Below are 21,464 nucleotides of genomic sequence, written 5' to 3'. Positions count from 1 at the left end.
GAGCCTCAAAATGGCCCACATTTGCCCCAAAATGTCGTCAGTCGGGGATAAATATCATCCGAAGGGACCCAAAATGGCCCAGATGTGCCCCCAAACCCCCTCAATGTCCCCCAGACCCATTTCAGGACTTCCAGACCCCTTTCAGGACCCCCAGACCCACCCCAACGTCCTTCAGACTTACATTAGGATCTCCAAAACCCCCTCAATGCCCCCATTTCCCCCCCAAAACCCCCATATCCCCCCCGTGCTCCTCATATCCCACCACAGGACCCCCATATCCCCCCTCAGACCCCAATATTCCCCACCAGGACCCCCAGCTCCCCCCATTTCCCTCTCCTGGACCCCCAGCTCCCCCGCGTGCTTCTCATATCCCACCACAGGACCCCCATATGCTCCCTCAGACCCCAATATCCGCTCTCCAAGACCCCCATATCCCCCCCCGGGACCCCTATATCCTACCACCAAGACCCCAATATCCTCCCACCAAGACCCCCATCTCCCCCCATTTCCCTCTCCTGGACCTCCATATCCCCCCCATGCCCCCCATATCCCACCACAGGACCCCCATATTCCCCCTCAGACCCCCATATCCTCCCACCAAGACCCCAATATCCCCCACCAAGACCCCCATCTCCCCCCATATCCCTCTCCTGGACCCCCATCTCCCCCCATTTCCCTCTCCTAGACCCCCATATCCCCCCCATAACCCCCCATATCCCACCACAGGACCCCTATATTCCCTCTCAGACCCTGTATTCCCCCCCAGGACCCCCATATGCCCCCTCAGACCCCAATATCTCCCCCCCCAGGCCCCCCATCTGCCCCCTAAGAGCCCCGTGCCCACGGCAGCAGCCTCCTTCGGATCTCCATGCTGAGAGCAGCGCGTTGCTGGGCACTTAGGACCCCCATCTCCCCCCCCAGCACCCCCATATCCCCCCCATACCCCGCATATCCCACCACAGGACTCCCATATTCCCCCTCAGACCCCCATATCCTCCCACCGAGACCCCAATATCCCCCACCAAGACCCCCATCTCCCCCCATATCCCTCTCCTGGACCCCCATCTCCCCCCATTTCCCTCTCCTAGACCCCGAACTCACCCCCCATACCTCTCATATTCCACCACAGGACCCCCATATCCCCTCTCAGACCCCAATATCCCCCACCAGGACCCCCATCTCCCCCCATTTCCCTCTCCTGGACCCCCATATCCCCCCCATACCCCCCATATTCCACCACAGGACCCCCATATCCCCTCTCAGACCCCAATATCCCCCACCAGGACCCCCATCTCCCCCCATTTCCCTCTCCTAGACCCCCAGCTCCCCCCCATACTCCTCATATCCCCCCCAGGACCCCCATATCCCCCCTCAGACCCCAATATCCCCCACCAGGACCCCCATCTCCCCCCATTTCCCTCTCCTGGACCCCCATATCCCCCCCCATACCCCCATATCCCACCACAGGACCCCAATATGCTCCCTCAGACCCCAATATCCGCTTTCCAAGACCCCCATATCCCCTCCGGGACCCCCATATCCTCCCACCAAGACCCCAATATCCCCCACCAGGACCCCCAGCTCCCCCCATTTCCCTCTCCTAGACCCCCAACTCACTCCCCATACCTCTCATATTCCACCACAGGACCCCTATATCCCCTCTCAGACCCCAATATCCCCCACCAGGACCCCCATCTCCCCCCATTTCCCTCTCCTAGACCCCAGCTCCCCCCCAAAACCCCCCATAGCCCCCCCCAGGACCCCCATACCCCCCCTCAGACCCCAATATCTCCCCCCCCAGGCCCCCCATCTCCCCCCTAAGAGCCCCGTGCCCACGGCAGCAGCCTCCTTCGGATCTCCATGCTGAGAGCAGCGCGTTGCTGGGCGCTGCCCGGCAGCTCTGGGTGCTCCTGTGCCCTCCTGGCCAGGTATGGCAGCACCGCCTCGGGGGGGCCGTAGGGAACTGAACGCAGGGCACGGAACCCGGCACGGCCTGGGGGGGGTGGGGACAGGAAGGGGTTAATTGGGGGTGGGGGGAGGATGGGGTTAATTGGGGGGTGGGGGGGAGGGAGGGGTTAAATGGGGGTGTGGGAAGGAAGGGGTTAATTGGGGGTGGGGGGAGGTTGGGGTTAATTGGGGGTGGGGGAAGGGAGGGGTTAATTGGGGGTGGGGGGAGGTTGGGGTTAATTGGGGGTGGGGGGAGGGAGGGGTTAATTAGGGGTGGGGGGAGGTTGGGGTTAATTGGGGGTGGGGGGAAGGAAGGGGTTAATTGGGGGTGGGGGGAGGTTGGGGTTAATTGGAGGTGGAGTTAATTGGGGGTGTGGGCAGGAAGGGGTTAATTGGAGGTGGGGGGAGGATGGGGTTAATTGGGGGTGGGGGGAGGGAGGGGTTAATTGGAGAGGGAGGCGGGAAGGATGGGGTTAATTGGGGGTGGGGGGAGGATGGGGTTAATTGGAGGGGGGGCAGGAAGGGAGGGAGTAATTGGGGGTGGGGGAAGGAAGGGGTTAATTGGGGGTGGGGGGAGGTTGGAGTTAATTGGAGAGAGGGGCAGGAAGGGAGGGGTTAATTGGGGGTGGGGGAGAGGGAGGGGATAATTGGGGATGGGGGGAGGATGGGGTTAATTGGGGGTGTGGACAGGGAGGTGTTAATTGGGGGTGGGGGGAGGTTGGGGTTAATTGGGGGTGTGGGAAGGATGGGGTTAATTGGAGAGGGGGGCGGGAAGGATGGGGTTAATTGGAGTGGGGGGAGGATGGGGTTAATTGGGGGTGGGGGGAGGATGGGGTTAATTGGAGGGGGGGCAGGAAGGGAGGAGTTAATTGGGGGTGGGGGAAGGAAGGGGTTAATTGGGGGTGGGGGGAGGTTGGGGTTAATTGGGGGCGTGGGAAGGAAGGGGTTAATTGGGGGTGTGGGGAGGTTGGAGTTAATTGGAGAGAGGGGCAGGAAGGGAGGGGTTAATTGGGGGTGGGGGGGAGGAAGGGGTTAATTGGAGAGGGGAGCAGGATGGGGTTAATTGGGGGTGGGGGAAGGAAGGGATTAATTAAGGGTGTGGGAAGAATGGGGTTAATTAGGGGTGGGGGGAAGGAAGGGGTTAATTGGAGAGGGGGGCAGGAAGGGAGGGGTTAATTGGGGGTGGGGGGAGGGAGGGGTTAATTGGGGGTGGGGGGAGGTTGGGGTTAATTGGAGGTGGAGTTAATTGGGGTGGGGGGAAGGAAGGGGTTAATTGGGGGTGGGGGGAAGATGGGGTTAATTGGAGGTGGAGTTAATTGGGGTGGGGGGAAGGAAGGGGTTAATTGGGGGTGGGGGGAGGGAGGGGATAATTGGGGGTGTGGGGAGGGAGGGGTTAATTGGAGAGGGAGGTGGGAAGGATGGGGTTAATTGGGGGTGGGGAGAGGGAGGGGTTAATTGGGGGTGGGGGGGGGTTGGGGTTAATTGGGGGTGTGGGAAGGATGGGGTTAAATGGGGGTGTGGGAAGGAAAGGGGTTAATTGGGGGTGGGGGGAGGAAGGGGTTAATTGGGGGTGGGGGGAGGTTGGGGTTAATTGGAGGGGGGGGCCGGAAGGAAGGGGTTAATTGGGGGTGCGGGGAGGGGGGTTAATTGGGGATGGGGACAGGGAGGGGTTAATTGGGGGTGGAGGCAGGGAGGGGTTAATTGGAGGATGGGGGGAGGGAGAGGTTAATTGGAGAGAGGGGCCGGAAGGGAGGGGTTAATTGGTGGGGGAGGTTGGGGTTAATTGGGGGTGGGGGGGAGGAAGGGGTTAATTGGAGAGGGGGGCAGGAAGAGAAGGGTTAATTGGGGGTGGGGGGAGGAAGAGAGGGTTAATTGGGGGTGGGGGGAGGATGGGGTTAATTGGAGGTGGAGTTAATTGGGGTGGGGGGAAGGAAGGGGTTAATTCAGGGTGGGGGGAGGGAGGGGATAATTGGGGGTGTGGGGAGGGAGGGGTTAATTGGAGAGGGAGGCGGGAAGGATGGGGTTAATTGGGGGTGGGGGGAGGGAGGGCTTAATTGGGGGGGGGGAGGATGGGGTTAATTGGGGGTGGAGTTAATTGGGGTGGGGGGAAGGAAGGGGTTAATTGGGGGTGGGGGGAGGGAGGGGATAATTGGAGGTGTGGGGAGGGAGGGGATAATTGGAGAGGGAGGCGGGAAGGATGGGGTTAATTGGGGGTGGGGGGAGGGAGGGGTTAATTGGGGGTGGGGGGAGGTTGGGGTTAATTGGGGGTGGGGGGAGGTAGGGGTTAATTGGGGGGTGGGGGGAGGTTGGGGTTAATTGAGGGTGGGGGGAGGGAGGGGTTAATTGGGGGGTGGGGGGGAGGGAGGGGTTAAATGGGGGTGTGGGAAGGGAGGGGTTAATTGGGGGTGGGGGAGGTTGGGGTTAATTGGGGGTGGGGGGGAGGGAGGGGTTAATTGGTGTGGGAAGGAAGGGGTTAATTGGGGGTGGGGGGAGGTTGGGGTTAATTGGGGGTGGGGGGGAGGGAGGGGTTAATTGGGGGTGGGGGGGAGGAAGGGGTTAATTGGGGGTGGAGTTAATTGGGGGTGTGGGCAGGAAGGGGTTAATTGGGATGGGGGAAGGAATTTGCCCCAGAATTTGCCCCAAAATTGGGACCAAGAGCCCCAAAATTGGGGGAATTTGCCCCAAAATGGGGACAAAGAACCCAAAATCTCCAGAATTTGCCTTAAAATGGGCACAAAAAAACCCAAATCTCCAGAATTTACCCCAAAGTGGGCCCAAAATCTCCAGAATTTACCCCAAAATTGGCACAAAAAAACAAAATTGGGGGAATTTGCCCCAAAATGGGGACAAACAACCCAAAATCTCAGAATTTACCCCAAAATGGGCACAAAAAAATCCTAAATCTCCAGAATTTGCCCCAAAATTGGGAACAAGAGCCCCAAAATTGGGGGAATTTGCCCCAAAATGGGCACAAAAAACCCAAAATCTCAGAATTTACCCCAAAATGGGCACAAAAAAATCCCAAATCTCCAGAATTTACCCCAAAATGGGCCCAAAATCTCCAGAATTTACCCCAAAATTGGCACAAAAAACAAAATTGGGGGAATTTGCCCCAAAATGGGGACAAAATCTCCAGAATTTACCCCAAAATGGGCACAAAAAACCCCAAATCTCGAGAATTTGCCCCAAAATTGGGAACAAGAGCCCCAAAATTGGGGGAATTTGCCCCAAAATGGGCACAAAAAACCCTAAATCTCCAGAATTTGCCCCAAAATGACAAAAAAAACCAAATCTCCGGAATTTACCCCAAAATGGGCACAAAAAAACAAAATTGGGGGAATTTGCCCCAAGATGGGCACAAAAAACCCAAAATCTCCAGAATTTGCCCCAAAATTGGGAACAAGAGCCCCAAAATTGGGGGAATTTGCCCCAAAATGGGCACAAAAAAACCCAAAATCTCAGAATTTACCCCAAAATGGGCACAAAAAACCCAAAATCTCCAGAATTTACCCCAAAATGGGCACAAAAAAACCCTAAATCTCCGGAATTTGCCCCAAAATTGGGAACAAGAGCCCGAAAATTGGGGGAATTTGCCCCAAAATAAGGACAAAAAACCCAAAATCTCCAGAATTTACCCCAAAACGGGCACAGAAACCCCCAAATCTACAGAATTTACCCCAAAATGGGCCCCAAATCTCCAGAATTTACCCCAAAACGGGCACAAAAAAACCCTAAATCTCCGGAATTTGCCCCAAAATTGGGACCGAGAGCCCCAAAATTGGGGGATTTTGCCCCAAAATAAGGACAAAAAACCCAAAATCTCCGGAATTTACCCCAAAATGGGCACAAAAAAAAAACAAAATTGGGGGAATTTGCCCCAAAATGGGCACAAAAAACCCAAACTCTCCGGAATTTACCCCAAAATGGGCACAAAAAAACCCCAAATCTCCAGAATTTGCCCCAAAATTGGGACCGAGAGCCCCAAAATTGGGGGAATTTGCCCCAAAATAAGGACAAAAAACCCAAAATCTCAGAATTTACCCCAAAACGGGCACAAAAAAACCCAAATCTCAGAATTTGCCCCAAAATGGGCACAAAAAAACCCTAAATCTCCAGAATTTGCCCCAAAATTGGGGGAATTTGCCCCACAATGGGCACAAAAAAACCCAAAATCTCCGGAATTTACCCCAAAATGGGCACAAAAAACCCCAAATCTCCAGAATTTACCCCAAAATGGGCCCAAAATCTCCAGAATTTACCCCAAAATAGGCACAAAAAAACCCTAAATCTCCAGAATTTGCCCCAAAATTGGGGGAATTTGCCCCACAATGCGCACAAAAAACCCAAAATCTCGGGAATTTACCCCAAAACGGGCACAAAAAAACCCCAAATCTCCGGAATTTGCCCCAAAATGGCGCCGAGGAGCACCAACCTCCCCCCTCCCCTCCCTGAAAAAAAGCCGCGCTTCGCCCCCATTGGCTCCAATTGTCCCAAAGCCGCGCCGCTCACCCAGCGCCAATCCCAGGTGCTCCGCCACGCCCTGCAGCTGCGCGAAGCACACCGGGCCTTCGCGGGGGATGCGCAGCTCCTCCATCCTGCGGGCAAGCCTCATTAGCTCCTCTTCATTACCCTTAATTAGCCCTAATTACCCTTCATTAAGAGCTTAATTGGGGGGGGGAGCGGACCTTCGCGCCGCGTGCCGCACCGAGTCCGCGTTGTGCGTCGCCACCACCAGCGCCACGTGGCCGGCGCTCACGTGTTGCAGCGCCAGCTCCAGGCAGGCGGCGTAGCTGCGCGCCGGAAGTGACGTCAGCACCTCGCGCGCGGTGATGACGTCACGCTCCGTCCCGCCGCTTTCTCACCTGCGGTCTGTGTGTTCCCGGCTGGGTTGCAGCGCCCCCGTGAGGCGCTCGTGTTGCAGATAGGCGCCGCGAACCAGCTTGAGGCCGTAGGGCGCCCCCATGCGGCGGGCGGACTGCAGGTCCGAATCAAGGCGGGCCTCGGCGCCCTTGGGGGGGCGGGGGGGAGGGTTTGAGGGGGGGACCCCCATAGAAACCCCATAGGGAGCCATTGAAACCCCACAGAAACCCCATAGGGACCCATTGAGACCCCATTGAAACCCCATAGGGACCCATTGAGACCCCACAGAAACCCCATAGGGAGCCATTGAGACCCCATTGAAACCCCATAGAAACTCCATAGGGAGCCATTGAAACCCCACAGAAACCCCATAGGGACCCATTGAGACCCCACAGAAACCCCATAGGGAGCCATTGAGACCCCATTGAAACCCCATAGAAACCCCATAGGGACCCATTGAGACCCCATAGATACCCCATAGGGAGCTATTGAAACCCCATAGAAGCCCCATAGGGAGCCATTGAAACCCCATAGAAGCCCCATAGGGAGCCATTGAAACCCCATAGAAGCCCCATAGGGAGCCATTGAGACCCCATAGAAGCCCCATAGGGAGCCATTGAAACCCCATAGAAACCCCATAGGGAAACATTGAAACGCCATAGAAACCCCATAGGGAGCCATTGAGACCCCATAGGGGGCCCATAGGGAGCCATTGAGACCCCATATGGAGCCATTGAAACCCCATTGAAACCCCATAGGGAGCCATTTGAAACCCCATAGGGAGCCATTGAGGCCCTATAGAAATCCCATAGGGAGCCATTGAGACCCTATAGAAATCCCATAGGGAGCCATAGAAACCCAATAGGGAGCCATTGAAACCCCATAGAAGCCCCATAGGGAGCCATAGAAGCCCCATAGGGAGCCATAGAAGCCCCATAGGGAGCCATAGAAACCCCATAGCAGGCCATAGGGAGCCATTCAGACCCCATAGGGAGCCCATAGGGAACCATTGAAACCTCATAGAGAGCCATTGAGACCCCATTGAAACCCCATAGAAATGCCATAGGGGGCCATTGAAACCCCATAGAAACGCCATAGGGGGCCATTGAAACCCCATAGAAACGCCATAGGGGGCCATTGAAACCCCATAGAAACCCCATAGGGGGCCATAGAAACCCCATAGGGAGCCATTGAAACCCCATAGAAACCTCATAGGGAGCCATCGAGACCCCACAGAAACCCCATAGGGAGCCATTCAGACCCCATAGGGAGCCCATAGGGAACCATTGAAACCTCATAGAGAGCCATTGAGACCCCATTGAAACCCCATAGAAACCCCATAGGGAGCCATTGAAACCCCATAGAAACCTCATAGGGAGCCATCGAGACCCCACAGAAACCCCATAGGGAGCCATTGAGACCCCACGGAAACCCCATAGGGAGCCATTCAGACCCCATAGGGAGCCCTATAAGGAGCCATTGAGACCCCATAGAGACTGCATGTCATCCTATATAGGCCCCATAGTGACCCCATATCACCCCATAAAGACCCCATGTCACCCCATAGAGACTATATCTCCCTATCTCACCCCATAGGGCCCCATATCACCCCATAGAGGCCCCATATCACCCCACAGAGCCCTACATCTCCCAATATCCCCCCATAGAGCCCTGTATCATGTATCACCCCACAGAGCTCCTGTATCACCCCATAGAGCCCCATGTCACCCCATAAAGCCTCCATATCACCCCATTGAGTCTCCATAGAGCCCCATATCATCACATAGAAGCTCATTTCACCCCATAAAACCTCCGTATCACCCCATAGAGTCTCCATATCACCCCATATTGCCCCATGTCACCTCATAAAGCCTCCGTATCACCCCATAGAGTCTGCATAGAGCCCCATATCACCCCATAGAGTCTCCATAGAGCCCCATATCACCCCATGGAGCCCCATATCACCCCATAGAGCCCCATATCACCACATAGAAACCCATAGAGCCCCATATCACCCCATAGAGTCTCCGTATCACCCCATTGAGTTTCCATATCGCTCCCTATCACCCCATAGAGTCTCCGTATCACCCCATGGAGCCCCATATCACCCCATAGAGCCCCATATCACCCCATAGAACCTCCATATCACCTCATAGAGCCTCATATCACCCCATAGAGCCCCATATCACCCCATAGAGTCTCCGTATCACCCCATTGAGTTTCCATATCGCTCCCTATCACCCTATAGAGTCTCCATATCACCCCATGGAGCCCCATATCACCCCATAGAGCCCCATATCACCCCATAGAGTCTCCATATCACCCCATAGAACCTCCATATCACCCCATAGAGCCCCATATCACCCCATAGAGTCTCCATAGAAACCCATATCACCCCATAGAACCTCCATATCACCACATAGAGCCCCATATCTCCCAATATCACCCCATAGAGTCTCCATGTCACCCCATATCACCCCATAGAACCTCCATATCATCACATAGAGCCCCATATCTCCCCATATCACCCCATAGAGTCTCCATGTCACCCCATATCACCCCATAGAGCCCCCCCTCCCCACCTTGAGGTAGGCCTGGTGCGTGTGCCAGACGCGGGGCAGCCCCCGTTTGTTGTGCCGCCCCATCAGCCCCAGGGCCCAGAGGCGCAGGGCCGGGCCCAGCTCGCTCTGCTCCGCGTCCAGCAGCAGCCCCACGCCGCTGCCCGCCGCCGCCTGCAGCGCGGAGACAGGGGGCAAACGGGGGCGGGGCCATGAAGGGCCAATGGGAAGGGGTACGGCTGGAAATGGGGGCGGGGCGTGGGCAGGGGGCGGGGCCAATGGGAAGGGCTATGGCTGGAAATGGGGGCGGGGTCGGAAGGAAGGGGTGGAGCCAGAAATGGGGGCGGGGGCCAATGGGAAGAGATTGGGCTGGAAATGGAGGCGGGGTCAGGAGGAAGGGGTGGAGCCGGAAATGGGGGCGGGACATGGGGAGGGGGTCCGGCCAATGGGAAGGGCTATGGCTGGAAATGGGGGTGGGGCTTGGATAGGTGGGCCAATGGGAAGAGATTGGGCTGAAAATGGGGGCGGGGCCAGGAGGAAGGGGTGGGGCTGGAAATGGGGGCGGGGCCAATGGGAAGGGCAATGGCTGGAAATGGGGGCGGGGCATGGGGAGGGGGTGGGGACAATGGGAAGGGCTATGGCTGGAAATGGAGGCGGGGTCAGGAGGAAGGGGTGGGGCTGGAAATGGGGGCGGGACATGGGGAGGGGCGGAGCCAATGGGAAGGGGTACGGATGGAAATGGGAGCGGGGCATGGGGAGGGGGTGGGGCCAATGGGAAGGGCTATGGCTGGAAATGGGGGCGGAGCTTGGATAGCTGGGCCAATAGGGAAAGGTACAGCCGGAAATGGGGGCGGAGTCAGGAGAAAGGGGTGGAGCCGGAAATGGGGGCGGGGCTTGGATAGGTGGGTCAATAGGAAGGGGTATGGCCTGAAATGGGGGCGGGACATGGGGAGGGGGCGGGGCCAATGGGAAGGGCTATGGCTGGAATTGGGGGTGGGGCTTGGATAGCTGGGCCAATAGGAAAAGGTACAGCCTGAAATGGGGGCGGGGTCAGGAGGAAGGGGTGGAGCCAGCAATGGGGGCGGGGCGAGCGGAGGGGGCGGGGCCAATGGGAAGGGCTATGGCTGGAAATGGGGGCGGGGCTTGGATAGCTGGGCCAATAGGAAGGGGTACGGCCGGAAATGGAGGCGGGGTCAGGAGGAAGGGGAGGAGCCGGAAATGGGGGCGGAGCATGGGGTGGGGGAGGGGGCCAATGGGAAGAGATTGGGCTGGAAATGGGGGAGGGCCAATAGGAAGGGGCTGAGCCTGGGTGGGGGCGTGGCTCCAAGTTAGAGGCGGGGCCAATTGACGGGGGCGTGGCTTCGAGTAAGGGGCCGGGCCACGGTTTGAGGGCGGGGCATGGATGGGGGCGGGCCAATCGGAAAAGGCGGGCCTCCATGGGGGCGGGGCTTCGCATAAGGGGCGGGGCCAGGGGTGGGGATGGGCCAATAGGAAGGGGCAGAATCAGGAGGGAGGCGGGGCTTTGCTTATGGGGAGGAGCTAAGGGATGTGGGGCTGGGATGTGGGGCAGGGAGGGCGGATGTGGGGCAGGGAATGGGGATGTGGGGCAGGGATGGAGGATGTGGGGCACAATGGGGATGTGGGGCAGGGTGGGGGGATGTGGGGCACAATGGGGATGTGGGGCAAAATGGGGATGTGGGGCAGGGATTTGGGATGTGGGGCAGGGATGGAGGATGTGGGGCACAATGGGGATGTGGGGCAGAGATTTGGGATGTGGGGCAGGGAGGGGGGATGTGGGGCACAATGGGGATGTGGGGCAGGGAGGGGCGATGTGGGGCAGCCCCCCAACCCACGGCAGCCACGTGCTCCAGGCGTTGCAGTCCGGCCCCCAGCGCCCGGTTCTGATCCGCAGTGAGGGATGGGAATGAGGGGGCCTGGGGGGGGGAGGTTGTTATGGGGTTCTGTGGGTTGTTATGGGGTTCTGTGGGTTCTTATGGGATTCTGTGGGTCCTATGGGGTTGTTATGGGGTTCTGTGGGTTCTTATGGGGTTCTTATGGGGTTCTGTGGGTTCTTATGGGGTATTGTGGGTCCTATGGGGTTCTTATGGGGTCCTATGGGGTTCTTATGGGGTTTTGTGGGTTCTTATGGGGTTCTGTGGGTCCTATGGGGTTCTTATGGGGTTCTGTGGGTTCTTATGGGGTTCTTATGGGGTTCTGTGGGGCTCTTATGGGGTTTTGTGGGTCCTATGGGGTTGTTGTGGGGTTCTGTGGGTTCTTATGGGGTTCTGTGGGGTTCTTATGGGGTTTTGTGGGTTCTTATGGGGTTCTGTGGGTTCTTATGGGGTTCTTATGGGGTTCTGTGGGGCTCTTATGGGGTTTTGTGGGTCCTATGGGGTTGTTGTGGGGTTCTGTGGGTTCTTATGGGGTTCTGTGGGTTGTTATGGGGTTCTGTGGGGTTCTTATGGGGTTTTGTGGGTTCTTATGGGGTTCTGTGGGTCCTATGGGGTTGTTATGGGGTTTTGTGGGTTGTTATGGGGTTCTGTGGGTTCTTATGGGGTTCTGTGGGTCCTATGGGGTTGTTATGGGGTTCTGTGGGTTCTTATGGGGTTCTGTGGGGTTGTTATGGGGTTTTGTTGGTTCTTATGGGGTTCTGTGGGGTTCTTATGGGGTTCTGTGGGTTCTTATGGGGTTTTGTGGGGCTCTTATGGGGTTCTGTGGGTTCTTATGGGGTTCTGTGGGTCCTATGGGGTTGTTATGGGGTTCTCTGGGTCCTATGTGGTTGTTATGGGGTTCTGTGGGTTCTTATGGGGTTTTGTGGGTTCTTATGGCGTTCTGTGGGGCTCTTATGGGGTCCTATGGGGTTGTTATGGGGTTCTGTGGGTCCTATGGGGTTGTTGTGGGGTTCTGTGGGTTCTTATGGGGTTCTGTGGGTCCTATGGGGTTGTTATGTGGTTCTGTGGGGCTCTTATGGGGTTCTGTGGGTTCTTATGGGGTTTTGTGGGTTCTTATGGGGTTCTGTGGGGCTCTTATGGGGTTCTGTGGGTGCTATGGGGTTCTGTGGGTTCTTATGGGGTTTTGTGGGTTGTTATGGGGTTCTGTGGGTTCTTATGGGGTTGTTATGGGGTTCTGTGGGTTGTTATGGGGTTTTCTGGGTTCTTATGGGGTTCTGTGGGGCTCTTATGGGGTTCTGTGGATGCTATGGGGTGCTATGGGATCTGTGGGGTTGTTATAGGATCTATGGGGTGTTACAGGTGGGCTGTGGGATATATGGGGTGTTATGGGATCTATGGGGCGCTGTGGGGCTGTGTGGGATCTATGGGGCGCTATGGGATCTATGGGGCGCTGTGGGGCTGTGTGGGATCTATGGGGCACTGTGGGATCTATGGGGTGCTGTGGGATCTATGGGGCGCTGTGGGGTTGTGTGGGATCTATGGGGCACTGTGGGATCTATGGGGTGCTGTGGGATCTATGGGGCGCTGTGGGATCTGTGGGTCCCACCTGCCCCCCCATGACGGCCATGATTTGGTCAACGCTGAAGTCGCTGTGGGGCTCCTGCAGGCGCTGCGACACCAAATCCTGTGGGGCACAAATGGACCCACATCTGTGGGGCTGAGCCACGTCTGTGGGGCTGAGTCACATCTATGGGGCTGGACCGAACTTATGGGGCTGAGTTATATCTATGGGGCTGAGCTACATCTATGGGGCTGAACTGAACTTATGGGGCTGAGCGATGTCTGTGGGGCTGGACTGCACTTATGGGGCTGAGCCACATCTATAGGGCTGAACTGAACTTATGGGGCTGAGCCACGTCTGTGGGGTCCCATTTGAGTCCATTTCCCCCATTTTGGGCCCATTTCCCAACATTTTGGGTCCATTTCTCCCAATTTTGAGTCAATTTCTCCCCATTTTGGCCCCATTTCCCCCATTGTGGCCCCATTTCCCCCCATTGTGGCCCCATTTCCCCCATTTTGGGTCAATTTCCCCCCATTTTGGCCCCATTTCCCCCATTGTGGCCCCATTTCCCCCACTTTGGCCCCATTTCCTCCCTTTTTAGATCCATTTCCCCCCACTTGGGCCCCATTTCCCCCATTTTGGCCCCATTTCCCCCCACTTTGGCCCCATTTCCCCCCATTTTGGCCCAATTTCCCCCCTTTTTAGATCCATTTTCCCCCCATTTCCCCCATTTTGGCCCAATTTCCCCCCTTTTTAGATCCATTTTCCCCCCATTTCCCCCATTTTGGCCCAATTTCCCCCCTTTTTAGATCCATTTTCCCCCCATTTCCCCCACTTTGGCCCCATTTCTCCCCATTTTGGCCCCATTTCCCCCCACTTTGGCCCCATTTCCCTCACTTTGGCCCCATTTCCCCCCATTTTGGCCCCATTTCCCCCCTTTTTAGATCCATTTTCCCCTCATTTCCCCCACTTTGGCCCCATTTCCCCCTATTTTGACCCCATTTCCCCCACTTTGGCCCCATTTCCCCCCATTTTTACCCCATTTCCCCCCCTTTGGCCCCATTTCCCCCCACTTTCGCCCCATTTCCCCCCACTTTGGCCCCATTTCCCACCCTTTGGCCCCATTTCCCCCCACTTTGGCCCCATTTCCCCCACTTTGGCCCCATTTCCCCCATTTTGGCCCTATTTCCCCCTACTTTGGCCCCATTTCCCCCCATTTTGGCCCAATTTCCCCCCTTTTTAGATCCATTTTCCCCCCATTTCCCCCATTTTGGCCCCATTTCCCCCCACTTTGGCCCCATTTCCCCCCATTTTGGCCCCATTTCCCCCCACTTTGGCCCCATTTCCCCCACTTTGGCCCCATTTCCCCCATTTTGGCCCCATTTCCCCCCACTTTGGCCCCATTTCCCCCCATTTTGGCCCAATTTCCCCCCTTTTTAGATCCATTTCCCCCATTTTGGCCCCATTTCCCCCCACTTTGGCCCCATTTCCCCCATTTTGGCCCAATTTCCCCCCATTTTGGCCCAATTTCCCCCCTTTTTAGATCCATTTTCCCCCCTTTTGGCCCCATTTCCCCCCATTTTGGCCCAATTTCCCCCCTTTTTAGATCCATTTTCCCCCCATTTCCCCCACTTTGGCCCCATTTCCCCCATTTTGGCCCCATTTCCCCCCACTTTGGCCCCATTTCCCCCCATTTTGGCCCAATTTCCCCCCTTTTTAGATCCATTTTCCCCCCTTTTGGCCCCATTTCCCCCCATTTTGGCCCCATTTCCCCCCACTTTGGCCCCATTTCCCCCCATTTTGGCCCTATTTCCCCCCCTTTGGCCCCGTTTCCCCCCACTTTGGCCCCATTTCCCCCCCTTTGGCCCCATTTCCCCCCCTTTGGCCCCATTTCCCCCACTTTGGCCCCATTTCCCCCCCTTTGGCCCCATTTCCCCCACTTACACACAGCTCAGCCCCCATCAGCGCCGTCACCTTGAGCTGCATCATGGCTCCTGGCCCCGCGCTGGCCGCCAGCCCCACACCCTGCAGTGCTGCCCCACGGTTCTGCTCGAACCACGCCTCCCTGCGACCCACAGCGACCCACACAGAACAATAGAAGCCCAGAGGGACCCAGAGAGAACAATAAAAACCCATAGGGACCAATAAAAACCCATAGGGACCCATAGAGACACATAGGGACCCATAGAGACCCATAGGGACCCCATAGAGACCCATAGGGACCCATAGAGACCCCATAGAGACCCATAGAGACACATAGAGACCCATAGGGACCCATAGGGACCCCACAGAGCCCCATAGGGACCCATAGAGCCCCATAGGGACCCATAGAGACACATAGAGACCCATAGGGACCCATAGGGACCCCACAGAGCCCCATAGGGACCCATAGAGCCCCATAGGGACCCATAGAGACACATAGAGACCCATAAGGACCCCACAGAGCCCCATAGGGACCCATAGAGACCCATAGAGACCCATAGCGACCCATAGGGACCCATAGAGCCCCATAGGGACCCATAGAGAACCATAGCGACCCATAGAGACACATAGAGACCCATAGAGAACAGTAAAAACCCATAGAGACCAATAAAAACCCATAGGGACCCATATTGAACCGTAGGGACCCATAGAGACCCCATAGAGCCCCATAGCGACCCATAGGGACCCATAAAGACACATAGGGACCCATAGAGACCAATAAAAACCTACAGAGACCAATAAAAACCCATAGAGACCCATAGGGACCAATAAAAACCCATAGGGACCCATAGAGACCCATAGAGAACAATAAAAACCCATAGGGACCCATATTGAACCATAGGGACCCATATTGAACCATAGGGACCCATAGAGACCCATAGGGACCCATAGGGACATACAGAGACACGTAGGGACCCATAGCGACCAATCAAAACCCATAGGGACCCCGTCATTGGCCACGCCCACCCCCGTAGCCCCGCCTCCCCGCCATTAGCCCCGCCCACCCTCATATCCCCGCCGCCCCGCCATTGGTCACGACCGTCTCCCCATAGCCCCGCCCCCTTAGCCATTGCCCCCGCCCACCGCCATAGCCACGCCCACCACTATGGCCACGCCCCCACCATTGGCCCCGCCCACCCACATCAAGACACGCCCTTCCCTTGGACCCGCCCCTTCCGCAACCCCCACCTCCCTTGGCCCCGCCCCTTCCGCACCCCCACCTCCCTCGGCCCCGCCCCTTCCGCACCCCCCCACTTCCTTTAGCCCCGCCCCTTCCGCATCCCCACTTCCTTTAGCCCCGCCCCTTCCGCAACCCCACCTCCCTTGGCCCCGCCCCTTCCACACCCCATCTCCCTCGGCCCCGCCCCTTCCGCCCCCCACCTCCCTCTGCCCCGCCCCTTCTCCCCCACCTCCCTTGGCCCCGCCCCTTCCGCACCCCCATTTCCTTTAGCCCCGCCCCTTCCGCCACCACCACTTCCCTCGGCCCCGCCCCTTCCCCCCATCTCCTTTAGCCCCGCCCCTTCCGCAACCCCCACCTCCCTCGGCTCCGCCCCTTCCGCACCCCCCACTTCCTTTGGCCCCGCCCCTTCCGCACCCCAACTCTCTCGGCCCCGCCCCTTCCCCCCACCCTTTCTCTGCCCCACCCCTTCTGCACCCCACACCCTCCCTTGGCCCCGCCCCTTCCGCTCCCCACCTCCCTTGGCCCCGCCCCTTCCCCCACACCTTCCTTGGCCCCGCCCCTTCCGCCTCTTCCCTCCCTCGGCCCCGCCCCTTCCGCCCCCCACTTCCCTCTGCCCCGCCCCTCACCCCGGCTCCGTGCCGCGGTGCTCCATGGGTAAGGCCAACATGGGGCGGATCCCCACGGCCCGCAGGCGCCGCACGGCCTCCGCCCACAGGGGGGCGCTGTCGCCGCCCACGAAGTGCGCGTACAGCGTCCGCCTCAGCAGCGCCTCCCACAGGCGGCGGCCGGCAGCGCGCCGCGACGCGGCCAATAGCTGCGGGGGGGCGGGGCTAAGGCTGAGAGGGGCGGGGCTATGGGGGAGGGGGCGGGGCTATGCGGTGGGCGTGGCCAATGATGGGGCGGGGCTAAGGGGTGGGCGTGGCCAATGGCGGCGATGGGGGGACATGAGGGGCGTGGCCAATTGAGGGGGGGCGGGGTTATGGGGTGGGCGTGGCCAACGAAAGGGAGGCGGGACGTGCGGGGCGTGGCCAATGATGGGGGGCGGGGCTAAGGGGTGGGCGTAGCCAATGACGGGGGCCAATGAAGGGGAGGCGGGGCTATGGGGTGGGCGGGGCCAATGATGGGGAGGCGGGGCTATGGGGAGGGCGTGGCCAATGATGGGGCGGGGCTATTGGGTGGGCGGGGCCAAATACGTGGAGGCGGGGCTGTGAGATATGGGCGGGGCTAAGAACAAGGGGGCGGGGCGCTTGGGAGGTGGGCGGGGCCAAGTCCAAGGGATTCTCTATGGGGCACTTATGGGGCAGCTATGAGGCACTTATGGGGCCTCTATGGGGCAGCTGTGGGGCACTTATGGGATCTCTATGGGGCACTTATGGGGCAGCTATGGGGTCGCTATGGGGCAGCTATGGAGTCTCTATGGGGCACTTATGGGGCAGCTATGAGGCAGCTATGGGGTCTCTATGGGGCACTTATGGGGTCTCGATGGGGCACTTATGGGGCAGCTATGAGGCAGCTATGGGGCCTCTATGGGGCAGCTGTGGGGCACTTCTGGGATCTCTATGGGGCAGCTATGGGGCAGTTATTGGGTCTCTATGGGGCAGCTATGGCGCAGCTCTGGGGTCTCTATGGGGCAGCTATGGGGCAGCTATGGGGCAGCTATGGGGCCTCTATGGGGCACTTAAGGGACACTTATGGGATACTTATGGGACACTTATGGGGCAGCTATGAGGCAGTTATGGGGCCTCTATGGGGCAGCTGTGGGGCAGTTTTGGGGCAGCTATGGGGCACTTATGGGGTCTCTATGGGGCACTTATGGTGCAGCTATGAGGCAGTTATGGGGCCTCTATGGGGCAGCTGTGGGGCACTTCTGGGATCTCTATGGGGCACTTCTGGGGCAGCTATGGGGTCCCTATGGGGCACTTATGGGGCAGCTGTGGGGCAGCTATGGGGCACTTAAGGGACAGTTATGGGATACTTATGGGACACTTATGGGGCAGCTATGAGGCAGTTATGGGGCAGCTGTGGGGCACTTCTGGGATCTCTATGGGGCAGCTATGGGGTCTCTATGGGGCACTTATGGGGCAGTTATGGGGTCTGTGGGATACTTATGGGGCAGTTATGGAGCAGTTTTGGGGCACTTATGGGGTCCCTATGGGGCAGCTGTGGGGCAGCTATGGGGCAGCTATGGGGCACTTAAGGGACACTTATGGGATACTTATGGGACACTTATGGGGCAGCTGTGAGGCAGTTATGGGGCCTCTATGGGGCACTTATGGGGCAGATATGGGGCAGTTTTGGGGTGTCTATGGGGCAGATATGGGGCAGCTATGGGGTCTCTATGGGGCAGTTATGGTGCAGCTATGAGGCAGTTATGGGGCCTCTATGGGGCAGCTGTGGGGCACTTATGGGGTTTCTATGGGGCACTTATGGGGCAGCCATGGGGTCGCTATGGGGCAGCTATGGAGTCTCTATGGGACACTTATGGGGCACTTATGAGGCAGCTATGGGGCACTTATGGGGTCTCGATGGGGCACTTATGGGGCAGCTATGGGGCAGTTATTGGGTCTCTATGGGGCAGCTATGGCGCAGCTATGGGGTCTCTATGGGGCACTTATGGGGCAGCTATGGGGTATCTATGGGGCAGCTATGGGGCAGATATGGGGTCTCTATGGGATACTTATGGGGCAGTTATGGAGCAGTTTTTGGGCACTTATGGGGTCCCTATGGGACACTTATGGGGCAGCTATGACGCAGTTATGGGGCCTCTATGGGGCAGCTGTGGGGCAGTTATGGGGCAGCTGTGGGGCAGTTATGGGGCAGCTGTGGGGCAGCCGTGGGTCTCACCCTCTCGCTGTGCCTCACGAGGACGGGCAGCGCGCAGAGCCGCAGCACCAGAGCCGCCCTGAGCAATTCTGTGGGGCTGCAGTGACAGAACGGCCGGGGGGCGGCCAGGTCCAGGGGGGGCTGAGAGGATGTGGGGCTGGGGGGGGGCGTGGGGTTATGGGGCGTTGGGGGGGTCTGGGATGTGGGGCTGGGGGGGGTTGTGGGGTTATGGGGGGTTATGGGGGTCTGGGATGTGGGGTTATGGGGGGTTATGGGGCGGGGGGGGGTCGTGGGGGGATGGGATGTGGGGCTATGGGGGGTTGTGGGGTTATGGGGCGTTGGGGGGGTCTGGGATGTGGGGCTGAGGATTGTGGGGGTCTGGGATGTGGGGCTGGGGGGGGTTGTGGGGTTATGGGGGGTTGTGGGGGTCTGGGATGTGGGGCTGGGGGCTATGGGGCTGCAGGGGGTTATGGGGCTGGAGGGGGTTATGGGGCTGCAGGGGGTTATGGGGCTATGGGGTGATGTGGGGCTGTGGGGTGTGGGGTGCAGAGATGTGGGGCTGGGGGTTATGGGGCTGTGGGGGGGCTGGGATGTGGGGCTGGGCGTTGTGGGGTCGCGGGATGTGGGGCTACGGGGGGTTGTGGGGTTATGGGGGGTTATGGGGCTCTGGGATGTGGGGCTGGGGGTTATGGGGCACCGCTGTGGGGCTCGGCCCCATAAGAAGGTCGCTATGGGGCGCGTGGTGCAGCGCAGCATTGTGGAGCTGTGGGGCAGAGCTATGGGGAAGATCTATGGGGCAGTGGTGTGGGGCAGAGCTATGGGGTGGAGGTGTGGGGCAGAGCTTATAGGGCAGAGCTATAGGGCAGAGGCAAGGGGAAGGTCTATGGGGCAGGGCTATAGGGTGGATCTATGGGGCAGAGGTGTGGGGCAGAGCTATAGGGCAGATCTATGGGGCGGAGGTGTGGGGTGAAGGTGTGGGGCAGAGCTATAGGGCAGAGGTAAGGGGAAGATCTATAGGGCAGGGCTATGGGGTGAAGGTGTGGGGCAGAGCTATGGGGCAGATCTATGGGGTGGAGGTGTGGGGAAGATCGATAGGGCAGAGCTATAGGGCAGAAGTGTGGGGCAGAGCTATGGGGCAGAGCTATAGGGCAGAGGTAAGGGGAAAATCTATGGGGCAGGGCTATAGGGTGGATCTATGGGGCAGAGGTGTGGGGCAGAGCTATGGGGCAGATCTATGGGGCGGAGGTGTGGGGTGAAGGTGTGGGGCAGATCTATGGGGCAGAGCTATAGGGCAGAGGTAAGGGGAAGATCTATAGGGCAGGGCTATGGGGTGGAGGTGTGGGGCAGAGCTATGGGGCAGATCTATGGGGTGGAGGTGTGGGGAAGATCGATAGGGCAGAGCTATAGGGCGGAAGTGTGGGGCAGATCTATAGGGCAGAGCTATAGGGCAGAGGTAAGGGGAAGATCTATGGGGCAGGTCTATAGGGCAGAGCTATGGGGCGGAGGTGTGGGGCAGAGCTATGGGGAGGAGGTAAGGGGAAGATCTATGGGGCAGAGCTATAGGGCAGGGCTATAGGGTAGAGGTAAGGGGCGGAGGTGTGGGGCAGATCAGATCTATGGGGCAGATCTATGGGGCAGAGCTATAGGGCAGGGCTATAGGGCAGAGGTAAGGGGAAAATCTATGGGGCAGAGCTATGGGGTGGAGGTGTGGGGCAGAGCTATGGGGCAGATCTATGGGGCGGAGGTGTGGGGCAGCCCTTTATCCCCCCCTGGGGTCACTGATTAACGCGCCCCACACGGATCAGTGGGCAGCTCCACCCCCTTCGTGTGGGGCAGAGAACTCTGCCCCATAGATCATGTGGGGCGGGGGAGGGAGGGGGGCAAAGACCTGTTGTGCCCCATAGAGCTGGAGGTGTGGGGCAGGAGCTCCGTGCCCCATAGATCTCGAGGTGTGGGGTGGGATCCCTCCGTGCCCCATAGACCCATAGATGTGGGGCAGCCCCATAAGTGTGGGGTCAATAGGGACATGATGGGATCCAAAGATGTGGGGCGGACCCATAGATGTGATGTAGCCCCATAGATGTGAGGCAGACCCATAGATGTGGGGTGAGACCCATAGATGTGGGGCAGGACCCATAGATGTGGGGCAGCCCCATAGATGTGATGTAGCCCCATAGATGTGGGGCAGAACCCACAGATGTGGGGTGAGACCCATAGATGTGGGGCAGCCCCATAGATTTGAGGTCCATAGGGACATGAGGGGTTCCATAGATGTGGGGCAGCCCCATAGATGTGGGGTAAGACCCATAGATGTGGGGCAGCCCCATAGATGTGATGTAGCCCCATAGATGTGGGGCAGCCCCATAGATGTGGGGTGGGACCCATAGATGTGATGTAGCCCCATAGATTTGGGGTCCATAGGGACATGGTGGGACCCATAGATGTGGGGCAGCCCCATAGATGTGGGGCGGGACCCATAGATGTGGGGCAGCCCCACAGATTGGCTGCTTTAGAGCCCTCAAAGGCTCCACCCGGAAGGGGCGGGGCTAAGCGCAGACCACGTGACGCGGAAATCCGGCCGCACGCGCGTCCACTTCCGGGTTTTAGCAGCCGCTTCTTTTAAAGCGGCCGCGAAGGCGCCATCCGGAAGGGGCGGGGCG

The 21,464-nt window shown here is 58.5% G+C and overlaps 1 protein-coding gene across 1 annotated transcript; it reads right to left on the bottom strand.

Annotated features, from left to right (window-relative positions):
• Positions 1–4,489: 4,489 nt before the first annotated feature.
• Positions 4,490–20,655, bottom strand: LOC116241682 (hydroxyproline dehydrogenase-like). Its single transcript, XM_090130331.1, has 9 exons — positions 20,603–20,655; positions 16,608–16,832; positions 14,763–14,883; positions 12,864–12,941; positions 11,219–11,299; positions 9,390–9,539; positions 6,810–6,955; positions 6,633–6,737; positions 4,490–6,542 (listed from the first exon to the last, which is right to left on the bottom strand). The coding sequence occupies exons 1-9, from the start codon at positions 20,653–20,655 to the stop codon at positions 6,230–6,232; spliced, it is 1,272 nt and encodes a 423-aa protein (XP_089986457.1). The 3' UTR covers positions 4,490–6,229.
• Between the last annotated feature and the right edge of the window lie 809 nt (positions 20,656–21,464).

The sequence above is a fragment of the Phasianus colchicus genome, chromosome 40 (assembly GCF_987193195.1).
Source record: "Phasianus colchicus chromosome 40, bPhaCol1.hap1.1, whole genome shotgun sequence".
Taxonomy (NCBI): domain Eukaryota; kingdom Metazoa; phylum Chordata; class Aves; order Galliformes; family Phasianidae; genus Phasianus; species Phasianus colchicus.
Note: the sequence above shows the minus strand (reverse complement) of the source record. Positions and strands in the feature narration are given on the sequence as shown.